This window comes from Micromonas commoda, chromosome 1 (assembly GCF_000090985.2).
Source record: "Micromonas commoda chromosome 1, complete sequence".
Taxonomy (NCBI): Eukaryota; Viridiplantae; Chlorophyta; class Mamiellophyceae; order Mamiellales; family Mamiellaceae; genus Micromonas; species Micromonas commoda.
The window spans coordinates 521,518-536,581 of NC_013038.1; the positions used below are offsets into that span (position 1 = coordinate 521,518).

General features: G+C 46.9%; 6 protein-coding genes across 6 annotated transcripts; 3 read left to right on the top strand and 3 right to left on the bottom strand.

Moving 5' to 3' along the window:
* Positions 1-206: 206 nt before the first annotated feature.
* On the top strand, positions 207-3,508 carry ABHG (green algal specific Aspartyl/Asparaginyl beta-hydroxylase; the record flags this gene model as incomplete). Its single annotated transcript, XM_002507070.1, has 4 exons — positions 207-1,082; positions 1,166-1,308; positions 1,396-2,198; positions 2,280-3,508. The coding sequence occupies 4 exons, from the start codon at positions 207-209 to the stop codon at positions 2,549-2,551; spliced, it is 2,094 nt and encodes a 697-aa protein (XP_002507116.1). The 3' UTR covers positions 2,552-3,508.
* On the bottom strand, positions 1,336-3,410 carry MICPUN_113604 (hypothetical protein). Its single transcript, XM_002507471.1, has 2 exons — positions 3,223-3,410; positions 1,336-3,165 (listed from the first exon to the last, which is right to left on the bottom strand). The coding sequence occupies exons 1-2, from the start codon at positions 3,373-3,375 to the stop codon at positions 2,845-2,847; spliced, it is 474 nt and encodes a 157-aa protein (XP_002507517.1). The 5' UTR covers positions 3,376-3,410; the 3' UTR covers positions 1,336-2,844.
* Positions 3,509-5,206: 1,698 nt separating the features above from the next.
* On the top strand, positions 5,207-7,038 carry OLM6 (IFT52 intraflagellar transport protein-like protein; the record flags this gene model as incomplete). The annotated part of the gene is made up of 2 exons (XM_002507071.1): positions 5,207-5,227; positions 5,355-7,038. The coding sequence occupies 2 exons, from the start codon at positions 5,207-5,209 to the stop codon at positions 6,714-6,716; spliced, it is 1,383 nt and encodes a 460-aa protein (XP_002507117.1). The 3' UTR covers positions 6,717-7,038.
* On the bottom strand, positions 6,278-7,515 carry MICPUN_113999 (pilus-related protein). The gene is made up of 2 exons (XM_002507472.1): positions 7,179-7,515; positions 6,278-7,104 (listed from the first exon to the last, which is right to left on the bottom strand). Exons 1-2 carry the CDS (start codon positions 7,284-7,286, stop codon positions 7,078-7,080), a joined length of 135 nt encoding a protein of 44 aa, XP_002507518.1. The 5' UTR covers positions 7,287-7,515; the 3' UTR covers positions 6,278-7,077.
* A 2,057-nt stretch (positions 7,516-9,572) lies between these two features.
* MICPUN_112720 (heat shock binding protein 70, ER luminal) lies at positions 9,573-12,086 on the top strand. The gene is made up of 5 exons (XM_002507072.1): positions 9,573-9,640; positions 9,742-10,021; positions 10,097-10,308; positions 10,386-10,625; positions 10,696-12,086. Exons 1-5 carry the CDS (start codon positions 9,604-9,606, stop codon positions 11,907-11,909), a joined length of 1,983 nt encoding a protein of 660 aa, XP_002507118.1. The 5' UTR covers positions 9,573-9,603; the 3' UTR covers positions 11,910-12,086.
* An 842-nt stretch (positions 12,087-12,928) lies between these two features.
* On the bottom strand, positions 12,929-15,035 carry PGM (phosphogluco-mutase). Its single transcript, XM_002507473.1, has one exon. The coding sequence runs from the start codon at positions 14,859-14,861 to the stop codon at positions 13,134-13,136; it is 1,728 nt and encodes a 575-aa protein (XP_002507519.1). The 5' UTR covers positions 14,862-15,035; the 3' UTR covers positions 12,929-13,133.
* Positions 15,036-15,064: the final 29 nt, after the last annotated feature.

Here is a 15,064-nt window from a genome sequence, read left to right on the forward strand (position 1 = left end):
CTGTATGCAAAATTGAGTCAAAATTGCAATTTTTGGTACGAAGCTCACGAAGGCGAATAAACTTCTGAGTTAGAAATTAAACACCTTGATTATATTATTGGTATGGATATATTCTTTCTTCGTTCGTGCAATAAATAAATCAGCATCCTCGACCTGTAAAAGCGAGCAAGCACGGACGCCATGGAGAGGATTCTAAGAGTCAAGGGATGGACAGCTTGCGCCCCACAGGACATGAAAAGTTGTTTGTCATCGCGGTTATTTTAATTGGCTTCGTCGCAAGTTTATGGCTCCCGTCGTTCAAGATTGCCAGCGGTGGCAGACAGTTTGGACCTTTTCCAGCTGGTGGTTCTGGTGGTCCCGCAAGCAATTCTATTCATTTTTTTCGCTCGGGGCAGTTTCTAGGCCCGGGTCCCAAAGCGAAAATGCGCAACCTCGTTCTTGCGACACACGGTCGTTTGATGTGGTTTGATCCAATCTCTAAGCATGCCGAAATTATCCATGAGGGAAGGGGAGTATATTACGGCATGTTTCCTTCTGCAGAGAACACGATGTGGGTCGTTTCCAGGCCGCACAACTGGCATCCGAGGACGTCCTCAGAGGCCCTCCTCCTTGTAGACTACAGCAATCGGAAAATCATCCGCGAAGTTGTGATTCCCAGTCGTTTTACACATGATGCAATAAGGCATAAAAACCGCGTGTTCATCGCAGACACTGGTTCTGGACGCGTGTTTGAGTTGGAACTACCCACCATGAATCGTGTTTTGTATTCTGTGAATTTTACAAAAAAGGAACACCCAAACACGTTGGCATACGCTAACGACCCGTCGCACCCACATGCTGTTTGGGTTGTGCTCCATAACCTCGGGGCAAGTAAGGTTGCGCTGGTAGACTTGGAAAGTGGCAAACGACTTCGCGAGTATGAAGGTATTGGCGAGAAGGTCCACGGATTTGTGCAATGGGGTGATGGGTTCATCATCCTTAATTCCGGCGCTGGACAAGTGTGCAAGTTCACCCCTCCCAGTGAAATGCCCGCCGGTCAAGTAGGTTCAGATTCCAACAAAGGGGTACTCGATATTTTGTGGGTATGGACAAAGTGTAAAAAATTTGAATATGCTGTTCACGAAATCAATTCTGCATATCTTTTTTTGTCGGCGCTATTGTTTAGGAGGACGCCGGTAAGCCGTTCATGAAAGGTCTAGCTGTTGTCGAGAACATAGCATATTTCGGAATTGCAGAGTCGGGCGAGCGTCCATCTCGAGGTGAGGCTAGCAAGATGGCTGAAGTAGCAGCGCTAGACCTGCACAGGCGGTGAGTTTATCCACGACCGTCCCACGACTTTTATTTTTTCACATGATTTATGCTGAGTACTATTTTACAAACATCCACATAAAAAAGGCGAATCTTGTGGAAGACACGGATTCAAACACGCGGCCTTCTGAATGTCATCGGAGCACCTCATATTGCAGAGTGGTCAACGTATCAGCATGTGCGATCATGGCCGCAAGTGCTCCTCGCAAGGACCCCAGCCCCAGAACAGGTTGGAACCAGTGCAGTCATAGACGAAGAGGAAAAGCATCCTAGCCCTTGGTATCACGACTTCCGAACAGGACACTCCGAGCAGCTCTCGGAACCACATTTAGGCGAGCCTAGAGTCTATAATACTTCATCAGACAAGAACAAGCCAAAGCGCAATCATCAGAATTTTCACACCTCGCCTTCTGGTGTGGAATGGATTGATTTGCAAAAAAAAAAAACGTTTACAGCTACCAAAGATGGCGACATCTTTATACAGCACGGGTCAGTCGATGTTGCAGAACTGAAAGCGATGCTGCAAACAGATCCGTTTTTTTGCCGCCCAGAGAATCAAAAGGGAAACGCAAAGCTTGGTGGAAGGCAATCAAACATGAATCGATTTAAACCAGGGGTCGATAGTGTCATTCTTATTTTCTCCGATTTTTCTGGAATGTTTGTGTACAAATTTCCTTATTTTTACAAATATCAAGAAAAGCTCATGCCAGTGTTGCTCTCTGTGTTGAGAGATCACTTCGGACTGAGTGACCCGGTGCAGCACATAATGCGTCTTCAATTTGCATGTATGAACCCGAAATCGAAGATCTTGAAGCATACCGATCATGGCGGTTGGGTGAAAAATGGGCACAGGATACATATTCCTGTAGTGGTGCCCAAAACCAATGACGGTAGAACGAGCAAGCACTTTGAGACCGCGACCAATCCATTTTTTCAATTAATTATTCTCTGCTTGTTGGCAATATAAACAGGTTCAACAGATGCCGTTCAGTTCGTTGTCGATCATGGTGAAAAAGGGTTCGTAAATGTCCCACTAAATGAAGGACATTTTTTCGAGATCAACAACGGCGTTCCACACATGGTCACCAACGATGCTCTGAGCCGACGAATCCACCTTCTGGTAGATTTTGCTGAAGATCCAATCCCGCCGACAAGACGCTTTGTGCTGGAGCCTGGGCAAGAGTGCGCATACGACAAGCTTCAAAATTGCGCAGCGCGATTAGAAGTTGGAGCTTCTGTCTGACAAAGGCAGTAGCGCTCATTAAAGTAGACACTCAACCTTTATTGGATCTTTAGCACACATGTGAAAGTAACGTCCTATTGCAACCTTCTCAACACCCATTGGTGGTAAGTGCACACATACAGTCGCGTTGATTGTCTCCACTCCGACTGCATCCTCACACTTTACATGACCCAACGCAAGGATCGGAGTCCATATCCGCGATGGAAGGTTTCAAATATGGTCATAACTCACATCCCCGACCCATTACCTTTGAAGGCACACAAGTGTTAGTGTAAGAAAAATCAGCATATCTTTCACACGGGGTCGTCCCAACCACGAACCCAGTGATGTCCTTTCAAAGCTCTGGTCTCTCTGTCACACTTTCTTCTCATCAAGCTTGAGGTGTATGCATGGAGGGAAATAAAAGCTCGGTTTCTCGTCATCCGTGGCGGAGGCTGTTCCTGGCAGGTAAGCCATCTGAACAGTTCAGGGTTCTCCTCATCCAAGATCTCAGAAAACTCAGCCCAAAACCCCTGGCTGCGCGAAGACAGATTACATTCAGCCCACGTTCCAATCAGGATGTCAAGTTCTAAAAAGCCTCTTTGTTTCGCCCTGTATATAAGTTTATTCAAGTCCTGAACAAAAATACTGCGTCATCATAGTCATACATCCACCAGGCAAGTGCTCAGTACCTCCGTTGGAATATTCGGGTCAACTTTGTGGCCTCGCGAGTTTTTCTGAGCCAAACCGGTTGAGAAATGGATGGATGGATTCTGCGGCACAAATGTTAGGAACGTGCCAACAATTCGATGTCTGCGCTTTAGATGCGCTAGAAGACTATACATAGTCGCTGAATGGCACGTTCAGGTAGGCACGCACGTAGCCCAAGTATAACATTACGAATGCTTTCTGAATTTCAACCTTAAGGTTGGGCACACCATATATCTTATGAAGTATATTTTATATCTTCTATTCGTAATAATAATAATAATTCTCCAAAGGCCGAACCGTTCGTCAGTGCGAGTGATGGTGTGGGTGTGATCGTTCGTCCTGTGGGTGGTCGGCTAGCCGAGGAGGCATGCGTGTATACGAGTTGTATATATGTAGACTACGTATATACACACGAGCGATACTGTCGTATATATAGTTTAACATCGTTCGTACTAATAAAAATATGTAAATGTAAATATTCAACCCTATTCAAATACCCGTTTATATGGGTAAACATAGTGTGACAACTAAATGGTCCACTGACTCAAGATTCTTGAGCTAAAAATCCAAAAATGTGGACAATGTATGAGACGGATAGACCGTCGTTCATGATTTAACGGTGTATAAAATGTCATCAACTATAAGTAACGCTAGACCTACGATCTTGATTTAATGGTGTCAAAAATGTCAACAATGTATGGAACGAATAGACCTTCGACCTTGATAAACGATACCAGGTGATTGTTACATGTTTGTAAGTTGGGGTCGTGTAAGATCGGCTTAGCCTTCGGCTAGCCGAATAAGCAATCAAGCTTATTATACCATATTCCCTATATCGTTGACTTTCGGTCGGCACGGTGGTTACCATACGATCACCGGTCGGTTGTAAATACAGACACGTGCTTCGAGCCAAACAAACGGGGTCGCGCGTGTTCTTTTTCCGTATGCCGCCCAGTGTGGACGGCGAGCGCGCTAGACAACTGGCAATTACGCTACTCGGCGACAAAATTATAGGACGCCATCATCAGCAGCGCGCCTTGGTGTTGACGAGTTTGCGTCGTCAGATACGATGTTGCGCCTTAGCTACGACAATGTCATGGTTTTACGAGTTAATAGACCGTCAACTCGCCGCTGAAACCGTAGCTCAGGCGCAACGTCGTTTCGTGCGACGCAAACTCGTCAACACCAATGCGCGCTCCTGACGATGTCGTCCTCCAATTTCGGCGCCGAACAGCGTATTAGTGAGCCGCTCAGCGCGCTCGCCGTCCTGACGGGGCCTGATTGGGCGCCATAGGGGAAAAAAACACGCGCGACCCTGTTTTAGTCAAAAGTCAACGAGTCAACGAAATCAACGAGTCAACGATAGGGAGTATGGTCTATAATTAAAATATTAAATAGAGGTGAAAGCTGCGCGATATATTTTATAATACCGAAGGTATAGATACCTCATTACTTCGATCGTATAGACCTTCGAAGATATTACATCCCATTTGTGACATCAGCACATACTGCGAAACGGCGGACCACTTTTCTACATCGGGGCAGGACTCCCCAAACTAACTGGCACAAACTTATTTCGCGCGAGTGGTCGCCCGTGAAGCCGGTGAGCGTGTCTAATTGACGTCGAAGTGGTCCACATCAAGCGGCCGAAGAATACTGCCCGGCCATTTCCGGTGCGCACACATGCTCGAACTGTGTCCTTGAGGGCGACAGTTTTTTTTTCACTGGAAGAACGGTCGAAGCACACTCCTGTTTGGATCGTGCTGTTTGGATCCTCCTTTCTGAGAGATGGATCCTTCTTCGGCCCCTTTTGCGCTTGCATTTCATGTGAAAGTGTAACGAATCAAATCTGATCACGCCTACTTCTCTCATTGATCACAGAGCAGGTCAAATCTCTAACGTCGAACTCGTGTGAACCACTCCACCTCCCTGACCTCAACCTGACAGAACGGCGAGAAGCGCACCATGTCTACTGCCGACTCAAAGGTCAGACCGATGCAGCTACTATCCGGTCACATACTCTATTCATTCTCGCGTTCTCTCAAATAAATTCCCTTCAAGCTCCTATACCTCTTTCCTGGTTCTTGACACGTTTTGAAACGGTACCTTGCAGGGAAAAAGCGGTTTTCCGTGCATCGCTTTCAGTATTTGTAAGAAAGAAAGATATCACCCAAACTCGACGCCCGACGGCTTCAAACAGTGGTGTCGTCATCTGAAGGCTTCATTTCGACTTGATATTCTCACTGATGCTTTGAGCCTAGAAAGCTTGAAGGGGGTGGATGTTTTAGTGTTTGGCACTCCACGTGATGAGTTTTCGAACTCTGAGTTGGATATTCTGAGAAGTTTCTCCAAAGGCGGAGGTGGCATCATGTTCATGCTTGACGAAGGCGGTGAATGCATGTCGAAGACAAATGTAAATTGCTTCACAGAAAACTACGGAATATCTGTAAATGATGACTGTGTTGTGTGCACCTCGATGCAAACCTGCGACCATCCTAGAGCACCATCGGTATCATACAGGATGTCAAACTATCACAAATCCGAATCATTATTAGACAGGGGTGTAGTCCCACAACTTAGGGAAGACGGAACGCAACGAAACAGCCACGCGCGGACACTTTCATCGGAAAACGTTGAACGACTATCAGTCGCCTTGCCTTCTTGTACGACCCTCAGGGTGCAGAAGCCTGCTACGATTGTTCTGTCAACGGGGAGGCTAGCATACCCTGTTCAACATGCAGTCGGCGCAGTTTCGAAAGGATCAGTAAAATGGGGTGAGTGTGGGCGGATCGCAGTATTAGGCTCTGGGAAAATGGCAGTCGATCAGTGGTATGATCGGGCAGACAATTGCAAGATACTGGACTTGCTTCTACATTGGCTTGTACCACAGTTTTTGCCGAAAGCACGCAACTTACCCACGGAAGACCTCGACATCATCGACCATAACTATATATCGGATATGCAAGCACTTGCAAATCGCCCAAGGAGCTGTCTGCACGAGACAGATGATTCTCCAAAAGATTTCGCAAGTTTATTCGGTTCAAAGAGAATACATTTGTTTCAAAGTATTACCGCTCCAGAGACGGCGCTATTGCGTGATAAAATAAGCATGAAAGTCGCTAGACTTTCCCTGATTGCTCCAAGCTATGCTGAATTGTTGATGCCGATGCAGTTTGCCGCATTCCCGGCAGCAACCCGAGAACATCCGCCCCCATGTCTTGAACTTCTAGACCTTGAGGAAGAGTTCACCTCAGAGTTTAAACGACTCAACGTGCTCAGCATACGAGGTCGGCCGACCCTTGATGATGAACATATTGGAACCTTTGTTCATGATGTTGCACGAGTGTGCGGCCTTCACATAGATTCCATGAGAATCTCGCAAATCCACGATTCAACTCCAACGGCTATACTCAAAAACATTTTCACACATTTAATGCACTTGAAAAGCTCGCCGATAAGACCCGTACGAAGCTAGATGAAAATCATGAGGAGTGAGAAGTTTGTTCATGTCGAAACCAAGACTAGATAAGCTAGCTAGCTCACATCAAACGATCAGAGTCCAAAACCAACGCCAACTTTCAGCACTGTCAAGATATCAGGATTTCCGCCTCGCAAAGATCAGAAAGGTTTTAGATTTGACGCAAATCAAGGTCAAGATGATCATCATCCGCAGAACTGACCAATCTCGGCAAGATTCTTACATCACTCAACTCGAACCCACCGTCGGCTCCTCGGTTTGTTCCGTGAAAGCAATCAAGCTGCGAGAGTCATTAATATCAACAAGTTCGGTCCATATCCAACTGTCATCACACGCGTAGTATCTAGCTCAGCAACCCTTATTTTGAATCATGGCGCGATGCCGGCTGTTCGATGTCGCATGGGTTGTCTCGCGTTTAGTTGGGGCATTTTATGCGGAACTATTTCTTGGAAGGCGTACTTCGACGACGGTCACTTCACCTCCGTAATCCTGAGTGGCTCTCGAGCGCCGCGACGATGACTTCAAGTGATTTTCATCCAAGGGAACACGACCTTGTACTCGACGCATTCAAGAACTCCAACATGAGCATTCTCACCAGGGCAGTGCACTTCAACGCAAATCAATTCAGAAGACCGCAAGCATCGTCGCGTTGGCTGGCTCGCTTCGTCAGAGTTGGGGTTCACTCCCGGCGCATGAGGCTCATGTACTGTCAGATATTTTCGGCACGTGCCGCAGCATCATTCCCTTGTTTGCGGCGAGTTGAAGTGGTGTTGAGTTGGAGTCGACTGAGGAAGCGCTGCTAATAAGTGTTCGACCTCGTCGAAGGTACCTACTCATAATAAGGTCACCTTCGCATTCGTAATAAGTTTCGGAAGCTTTCCTAATATATTTATTTGTAGCCGGACCACTATTCTACCGTAACATATATATTATGGTGCCTCCCTGTGAGACTGGTGAACATGGACGTTTGGTTCGCGGGAGGCTGATTTGGGACGAGTCTCGATGAAGCTTCGGTGAAGCCTCGGTGAAAGACGCATTGAGAAAGGCTACTTCTTTATGGTTTGAAGCTGAGTTTTCATCGATACATCGGTCAACTTCGACGTCTATCACCGCCTCATCGGAAGACGCCTTGGCGTCCACTCTTCGTTTACAAGTGGCGTCATGTGAGGACGACGACTACGTGCACGCCAAGTGCAACGACAAGGACGTCCCGCAGAACAGTCGTCGTCGAAAGACCCGGAAGGCGTCGCACAGTTTTGTTAGTCTGCAATAAAGTAACAAACGACGACCATACGATTGTTTTGTCTGTGACTTTTGCAAATGATCGAGCTCTTTAAATAGGGTTGAATATTTACATTTACATATTTAAACGCATATTTACCTAGATAGCTAGGGTGACGCAACGAAGGTATTCGGGACGAAGTACGTAAGTACTAAGTCACGTTAGCACCAAATTCCCACCTGGTCTTTTTCCAACCCGTAACGTTTTATTCGTCTTCTGATTGGCCCGTCATCGTCAATTCGTCTTCTGATTGGTCGTCATTTCGATCATTTCCATAAATCGTAGACTAAGTCACCGTACGATCACCGTTTGTCACTTTATTTCTGACTACAACGCTGTGCGACGCCTTCCCGTTTTTTGCAGTACGACTGTTCAGCGAGACGTCCTTATCGTTGCGCTTGGCGTGCACGTAAGCGTCGTCCTCACACGCACGCCACTTCTGAACGAGACACGACGCTAACGCGTTATCCTAGGAGGCGGTGGTCGACGTGGAAGTTGACCGACCGTCGATGAAAATTCAGCTTCAAATCTAAACTATGTGCACTTCTTCATCGAAGCTGCATCGATCAAATCGTCTAAAACTTCGTCCCGAACCAGCCGACCGCGTCGTCATTCCTGAGTCATAAATCCTGGGTCATTCGTCCACAGGGAGGCACTTACGCAATTTTAGTACGAACGATGTTAATAAACTACATACATACGACATACAGTATCGTGTATATACGTATATACACGCATGCCTCCTCGGCTAGCCGACCACCCAGAGGACGAACGATTACACCTCACCCTTCATCACTCGCACTGACGAACAGTTCGACCTTTGGAGAATTATTATTATTTGGGACGAGGAACGCCTGTGACGAAGTCACATTTAGTACCACATTCTACCCCAACTTTTTTGGAACTATGTCACGTTTATTCGTGTTCTGATTGGTCGAGAGCTCGATCATTTGCAAAAGTCATAGACTAAACAACCGTACGGTCGTCGTTTATTACTTTATTGCAGACTAACAAAACTGTGCGACGCCTTCCGTGTCTTTGGACGACGACTGTTCTGCGGGACGTCCTTATCGTTGCGCTTGGCGTGCACGTGGTCGTCGTCCTCACACGCACGCCACTTGTGAAGGAAGAGTCGACGCCAAGGCGTCTTCTGGTGAGGCGGTGATAGACGTCGAAGTTGACCGATATATCGATGAAAATTCAGCTTCAAACCATAAATAAGTAGCCCTTCTCAATGCGTCTTTCACCGAGGCTTCACCGAAGCTTCATCGAGACTCGTCCCAAATCAGCCTCCCGGAACCGAACGTTCCTGTGCATCAGTCTCACAGGGAGGCACCTACGGATTATACCTTCGTATATATATATGATAGTTTACCCATCCATATACTCGCTCGAAGTAATAGGTACGAAGATATATTATTTAAAAAAGGGAAACGTGGCGTTTTGTGATTCGCGGCGATGACGCGCGAAGAATCTTGCCATTGGCTCTTTTTCGTGCACGCGCGAACAGTCCGAAATGTCGATGTATATATATTTTCTCTTCGTGTGCGGCTGGTGTACTTATTTGACTACGCGCCTACACTCGCGACAACATTCCGGAGTATGAACCCCCGCAAACATTTGAAAGCGTTAATTTACGGTGTGCTGACCCACCCCTTGCGATCCGCAGTGATCCTCTGTCTGTTCTCCATCATGCGGACACTTGGTGCTTACTATTTTCTCCATGTTTCATTTTTGTAGCCTTTGCCACGGTTGTTTTGCTCCAAGGCACGAAGGCGGAAGAATCGAGCGAACAGCTTGGCACTGTTATTGGTATCGACCTCGGCACGACGTACTCATGCGTTGGTGTCTACGTCAATGGCAAGGTCGAGATCATTGCTAATGACCAAGGGAACCGTATTACCCCTTCGTACGTTGCGTTCACGGACGGCGAACGTCTCATCGGCGATGCTGCTAAGAATCAGGCCACTGCGAATCCAACACGCACGGTTTTTGACGCCAAGCGCCTGATTGGCAGAAAGTACGTCCACCTCTTTTCTCGCGGCGCACCCTCCCCGCGAAGGTCTCAGATTTAGCTCCCCCTCTTCCACCACAGATATACGGACAAAGAAGTTCAGCGAGATATGAAAATGTTTCCGTTCAAGGTTGTCAATAAGGACAGCAAGCCTTGCATCGAAGTCGAGCTCAAAGAAGGAAAAAAAACATTTCAAGCCGAAGAAATTTCCGCGATGGTGCTCACTAAAATGAAGGAGACGGCCGAAGCTTATCTTGGAAAAGACATTAAAAATGCTGTAGTTACTGTTCCAGGTAACCCATAGTTTTTTTCAAAACTCGCATCAAATCTTTGTTGTCACACTAACCTCGCCAAAAATATTTTTGAGCAGCATATTTCAATGACGCCCAGAGGCAAGCCACAAAAGATGCCGGTACCATCTCTGGTTTGAATGTCGCGCGAATTATCAATGAGCCAACAGCAGCTGCAATTGCATATGGCTTGGACAAAAAAGGCGAAAAGAATATACTCGTTTTTGATCTTGGAGGTGGAACATTCGACGTATCCATACTGACTATAGACAACGGTGTTTTTGAAGTCGTATCAACAAATGGAGACACTCATCTCGGAGGTGAGTCATCCTGTATGACAACCCCTTTCCAAATCGGTGTGTCAAACTCAGTTTTGTGCTGTCTTTCCAGGTGAAGACTTTGACCAGCGCATCATGGAATACTTCATGAAACTGATAAAAAAAAAACATGGCAAAGACGTATCAGCCGACGTGAAAGCTGTACAGAAGCTTCGCCGAGAAGCTGAGCGAGCAAAGCGCTCTCTCTCCAATCAGCACCAGGTCCGTGTTGAGATAGAATCTCTTCATGATGGGCTCGATTTTTCGGAACCGCTGACTCGCGCTCGCTTCGAAGAATTAAACAACGACCTGTTCCGGAAAACGATGGGACCCGTCAAAAAAGCCATGGAGGATGCAGGAATGAAAAAGTCACAGATCGATGAAATTGTCCTTGTCGGCGGGTCAACTCGAATTCCTAAAGTTCAAGCGCTACTAAGAGAATATTTTGACGGTAAAGAACCAAACAAGGGAGTCAACCCCGACGAAGCAGTTGCATATGGCGCAGCTGTGCAAGGAGGAATCCTCTCTGGGGAAGGTGGAGATGAAACAAAAGACATCTTGCTTCTTGATGTTGCTCCCCTCACTCAGGGAATCGAAACCGTCGGAGGAGTTATGACAAAGCTGATTCCTAGGAACACTGTGATCCCGACCAAAAAATCACAGACATTTACCACTTACCAAGACAATCAACAGACTGTGATGATTCAAGTGTTCGAGGGGGAGCGAGCCATGACGAAAGACAATCATCTACTCGGAAAGTTCGAGCTCACGTCCATTCCCCCTGCTCCGCGCGGTGTTCCTCAAATCGAGGTAACTTTTGAAATTGACGCAAATGGCATATTGAATGTCGGTGCTGAAGACAAGGGAACAGGGAAATCAGAGAAAATCACCATCACAAATGATAAAGGCCGGCTTTCTCAAGAAGAGATAGAGAGGATGGTCGAAGAAGCTGAAGAGTTTGCTGAGGAGGATCGGAAAATCAAGGAGCGCGTTGACACCCGAAACAGCCTCGAGACATACGCCTACAACATGAAGAACACGGTGACAGATGACGACAAGCTGGCAAGCAAGCTCGCAGATGACGACAAAAGGCAAATTGAAGAGGCCGTCAAAGAAACTCTTGATTGGCTAGACGATAACCAAAACGCTGAGAAAGAAGAGTACGAAGAGAAGCTGAAGGACATAGAGTCAGTTTGCAATCCAATAGTTTCCAGAGTCTATCAGCAAGGTGAAGATTCAAACAATGAAGAGATGAACGATGATTTCGACGATCACGATGAGCTTTGAATCTTTTTGATCGAACAAACAGCGCGGCTAACTTATTTCTCTATCGAGTGTGATTGGTTGGATCTGTGCAAGATGCACAGCGAACGAAGGTACCTTTCGTCTGAGAAGGGTGTGTGATAATTTTTAAAAAACACGAGGATATTTATGTTGATAATAATAATAATTCTCCAAAGGCCGAACCGTTCGTGAGTGCGAGTGAGGTGAGGTGTGAATCGTTCGTCCTGTGGGTGGTCGGCTAGCCGATGAGGCATGCGTGTATACGTATATTATATATACACACATGATATTACTGTCGTGTGTACGTAGATAGTTTAGCATCGTTCGTATTAATAATAAGTAAGGCTTGAAATACATCTTTATTTTTCAACCCTATTTAAATACCCGTTTATATGAGTAAGCATCGTGTGACAACTATATGGGACACTGACTCAAGATTCTGGAGCTAAAAATCCAAAAATGTGGACAATGTATGGAACGGATAGACCGTCGTTCTTGATTTAATGGTGTCAAAAATGTCGACAACTATATGTAGCGCTAGACCATCGTTCTTGATTTAATGGTGTCAAAAATGTGGACAATGTAAGGGACGAATAGACCTTCGACCTTGATAAACGATACCAGGTGATTGTTACATGTTTGGAAGTTGGGGTCGTGTAAGATCGGCTATGCCGAATAAATAATGGAACTTCGGTGAAAGAAATAAAGGCAACAGCAGTTAAGGTTTGAAGCTGAAATTTCATCGATATATCGGTCAACTTCGACGTCTACCACTACCTCTTCAGAAGACGCGTTAGCGTCGTTTCTTCGTTCACAAGTGGCGTGCGTGTGAGGACGACGACTACGCGCGCGTCGAGCGCAAAGATAAGGACGTCCCGCTGAACAGTTGTCGTCGAAAGAACAGGAAGGCAGAAAGAAATAAAGTAGACTCGACGATGACCCGTACTGTAATTTCGTCTTTATTTGCATTTTACAAATAAATGACAGAGCTCGCGACCAATCAGAAGACGAATAGCACTAGTAACTAACTTATCCATTCTTGCATATATTATCACATGTTCATATCATATCTAGCGTGAGGTTATTATCATAGAGAGTCGGACCGGCTTGACAAGATAATTTTATGAAACTGTCAAATGACTGAGCCCGAAAAGTAGTTTCTCGCGCTGGGCGCTCACGCGTGATAATCTTGTCATGAATCGAAAGAACTTGACCTTACTCCAGATATCAGGTAATCACCGTCGGCGAATCGCGCCCTGTGAATTCCTTTAATTTAGAGGTCTCAAGAGCGACTTGGATGAGTGGTCCAAGAGCCTCCTGGGCGTCTATATTCTGCTTGCTAGCATCTGATTCGTATTGCTCGATGTACATTCGGACCGTGGCGCCAGAGGAACCGGTTCCCGAAAGGCGGAAAATGAATCGGCTTCCGTCGGTGAACACAAACCGCAACCCTTGATTACGCGCAACTGAGCCATCGATGGGATCGGTGTACTCAAAGTCATCAGCAAAGTCGAGTTCGTACGGTCCATATTTATCACCTTTCTTTGAAGAGTCAGCGATGGCGCGCAAGTGTTGCATCATCTCGTTGCACGGTTGTGACTCGCAGCCTTCGTAGTCGTAGCGGCTGAAGAAATTCCGGCCGTACTTTGCCCAATGTTCTCTGGTAATCTGTTCAACTGTAACTTTCTTACCACCGACGGGAACATCTTTGTTTCGATGGGCAAGGATTGAGAGCCAGGCGAGTACAGCCCAAGGTCCATCTTTCTCTCGAATATGATCGGAACCAGTTCCAAAAGACTCTTCACCACAGATGGAAAGCCTGCCTGCATCCATGAGGTTTCCAAAAAATTTCCAACCGGTGGGTGTTTCGAAACACTCGACTCCGAGGGAAGTTGCAACTCGGTCGAGAGCTGCAGCGGTTGGCATGGATCGGGCGAGGCCTTTTAAGCCTCCCGCCCCAGAGAAGTAGGGAATGCAAGACTGAGCGTTGGCTGCAATGATGGCGACAGAATCGGATGGAGTTACAAAAAAGTTGCTTCCCAGAATCATGTTTCGGTCTCCGTCGCCGTCTGAGGCTGCTCCGAAATCGGGAGCTTCCTCTGAGAACATGGTCTTCACGAGCTCTTCAGCATACGTCAGATTTGGATCGGGGTGGCCACCAGCGAAGTCCTCCTTGGGAACGTCATTCACGCAGCACGATGGGTCTGCTCCAAGGGCATCAACAAGTATAGGTTTCGCATAAGCCCCTGTTATAGCATGCATGGCGTCGAATTTCATCTTGAAGTCAGACCGTCTCAGAAGCGACTTGATCAGGTCAAAATCAAAAACTTTTTCTGCTAGATTCAAGTAGTCAGAGACAGGGTCGATAACTTCAACTTCGAAATCTCCGAACTTGTGCGCGCCACAGGTAGTGAGGTCAACGTCCGGCATGTCCGCCATTTTAAGGAGTTCGACAGTTTGCGTATAGCCATAGATTTTGTCCGTGATTTTTTCAGGGGCTGGCTCACCGGAGGAATAGTTGAACTTAATGCCCCAGTCTTCATCTGGTCCACCAGGGTTGTGCGAAGCAGACATGATGAAACCACCATAAGCTTTTCGAGCACGAATAACGGCCGATGCTGCTGGGGTGGCGAGATATCCATTTTGACCGACGAACACTTTGCCTACTCCATTTCCCGCGGCGAGCTTGATGATGATCTGAGCGGCCTCTTTGTTAAACCAACGCCCGTCTCCTCCGAGTACCATAGAGCTCCCTTTGAGTTCATCGCTTGGAAGAGCACAAAATAGAGCCTGCACCCAGTTTGCCAAGTAATTGCCCGAAGAAAATAGTGCCGCTTTTTTGCGAAGGCCAGAAGTACCTGTTTTCTGCCCTTCGATGGGGGTGGTGGGAACTTCCGTCACCACAATTCCGGCGGCAGCGACTGTCTTCAACCGCTTCGAAAGGGCGCTGTTCATTCGGCGGGATGTCACTACTGTTGACCTGACGAGTGGTAGCTTATCAGAGATTCGGTAGTTGTGCGCCGTCCTCGGCAACTGCAATGTCGCAGCGTGATACATAACCTGGAAGTATACCAAGCCGTCGCAGTGTCGTGGATAATAATCCTCGAGCCTTCCGGATAAGAACATCATCTTGCTTCTCGTATCATCCAAAACGTCGT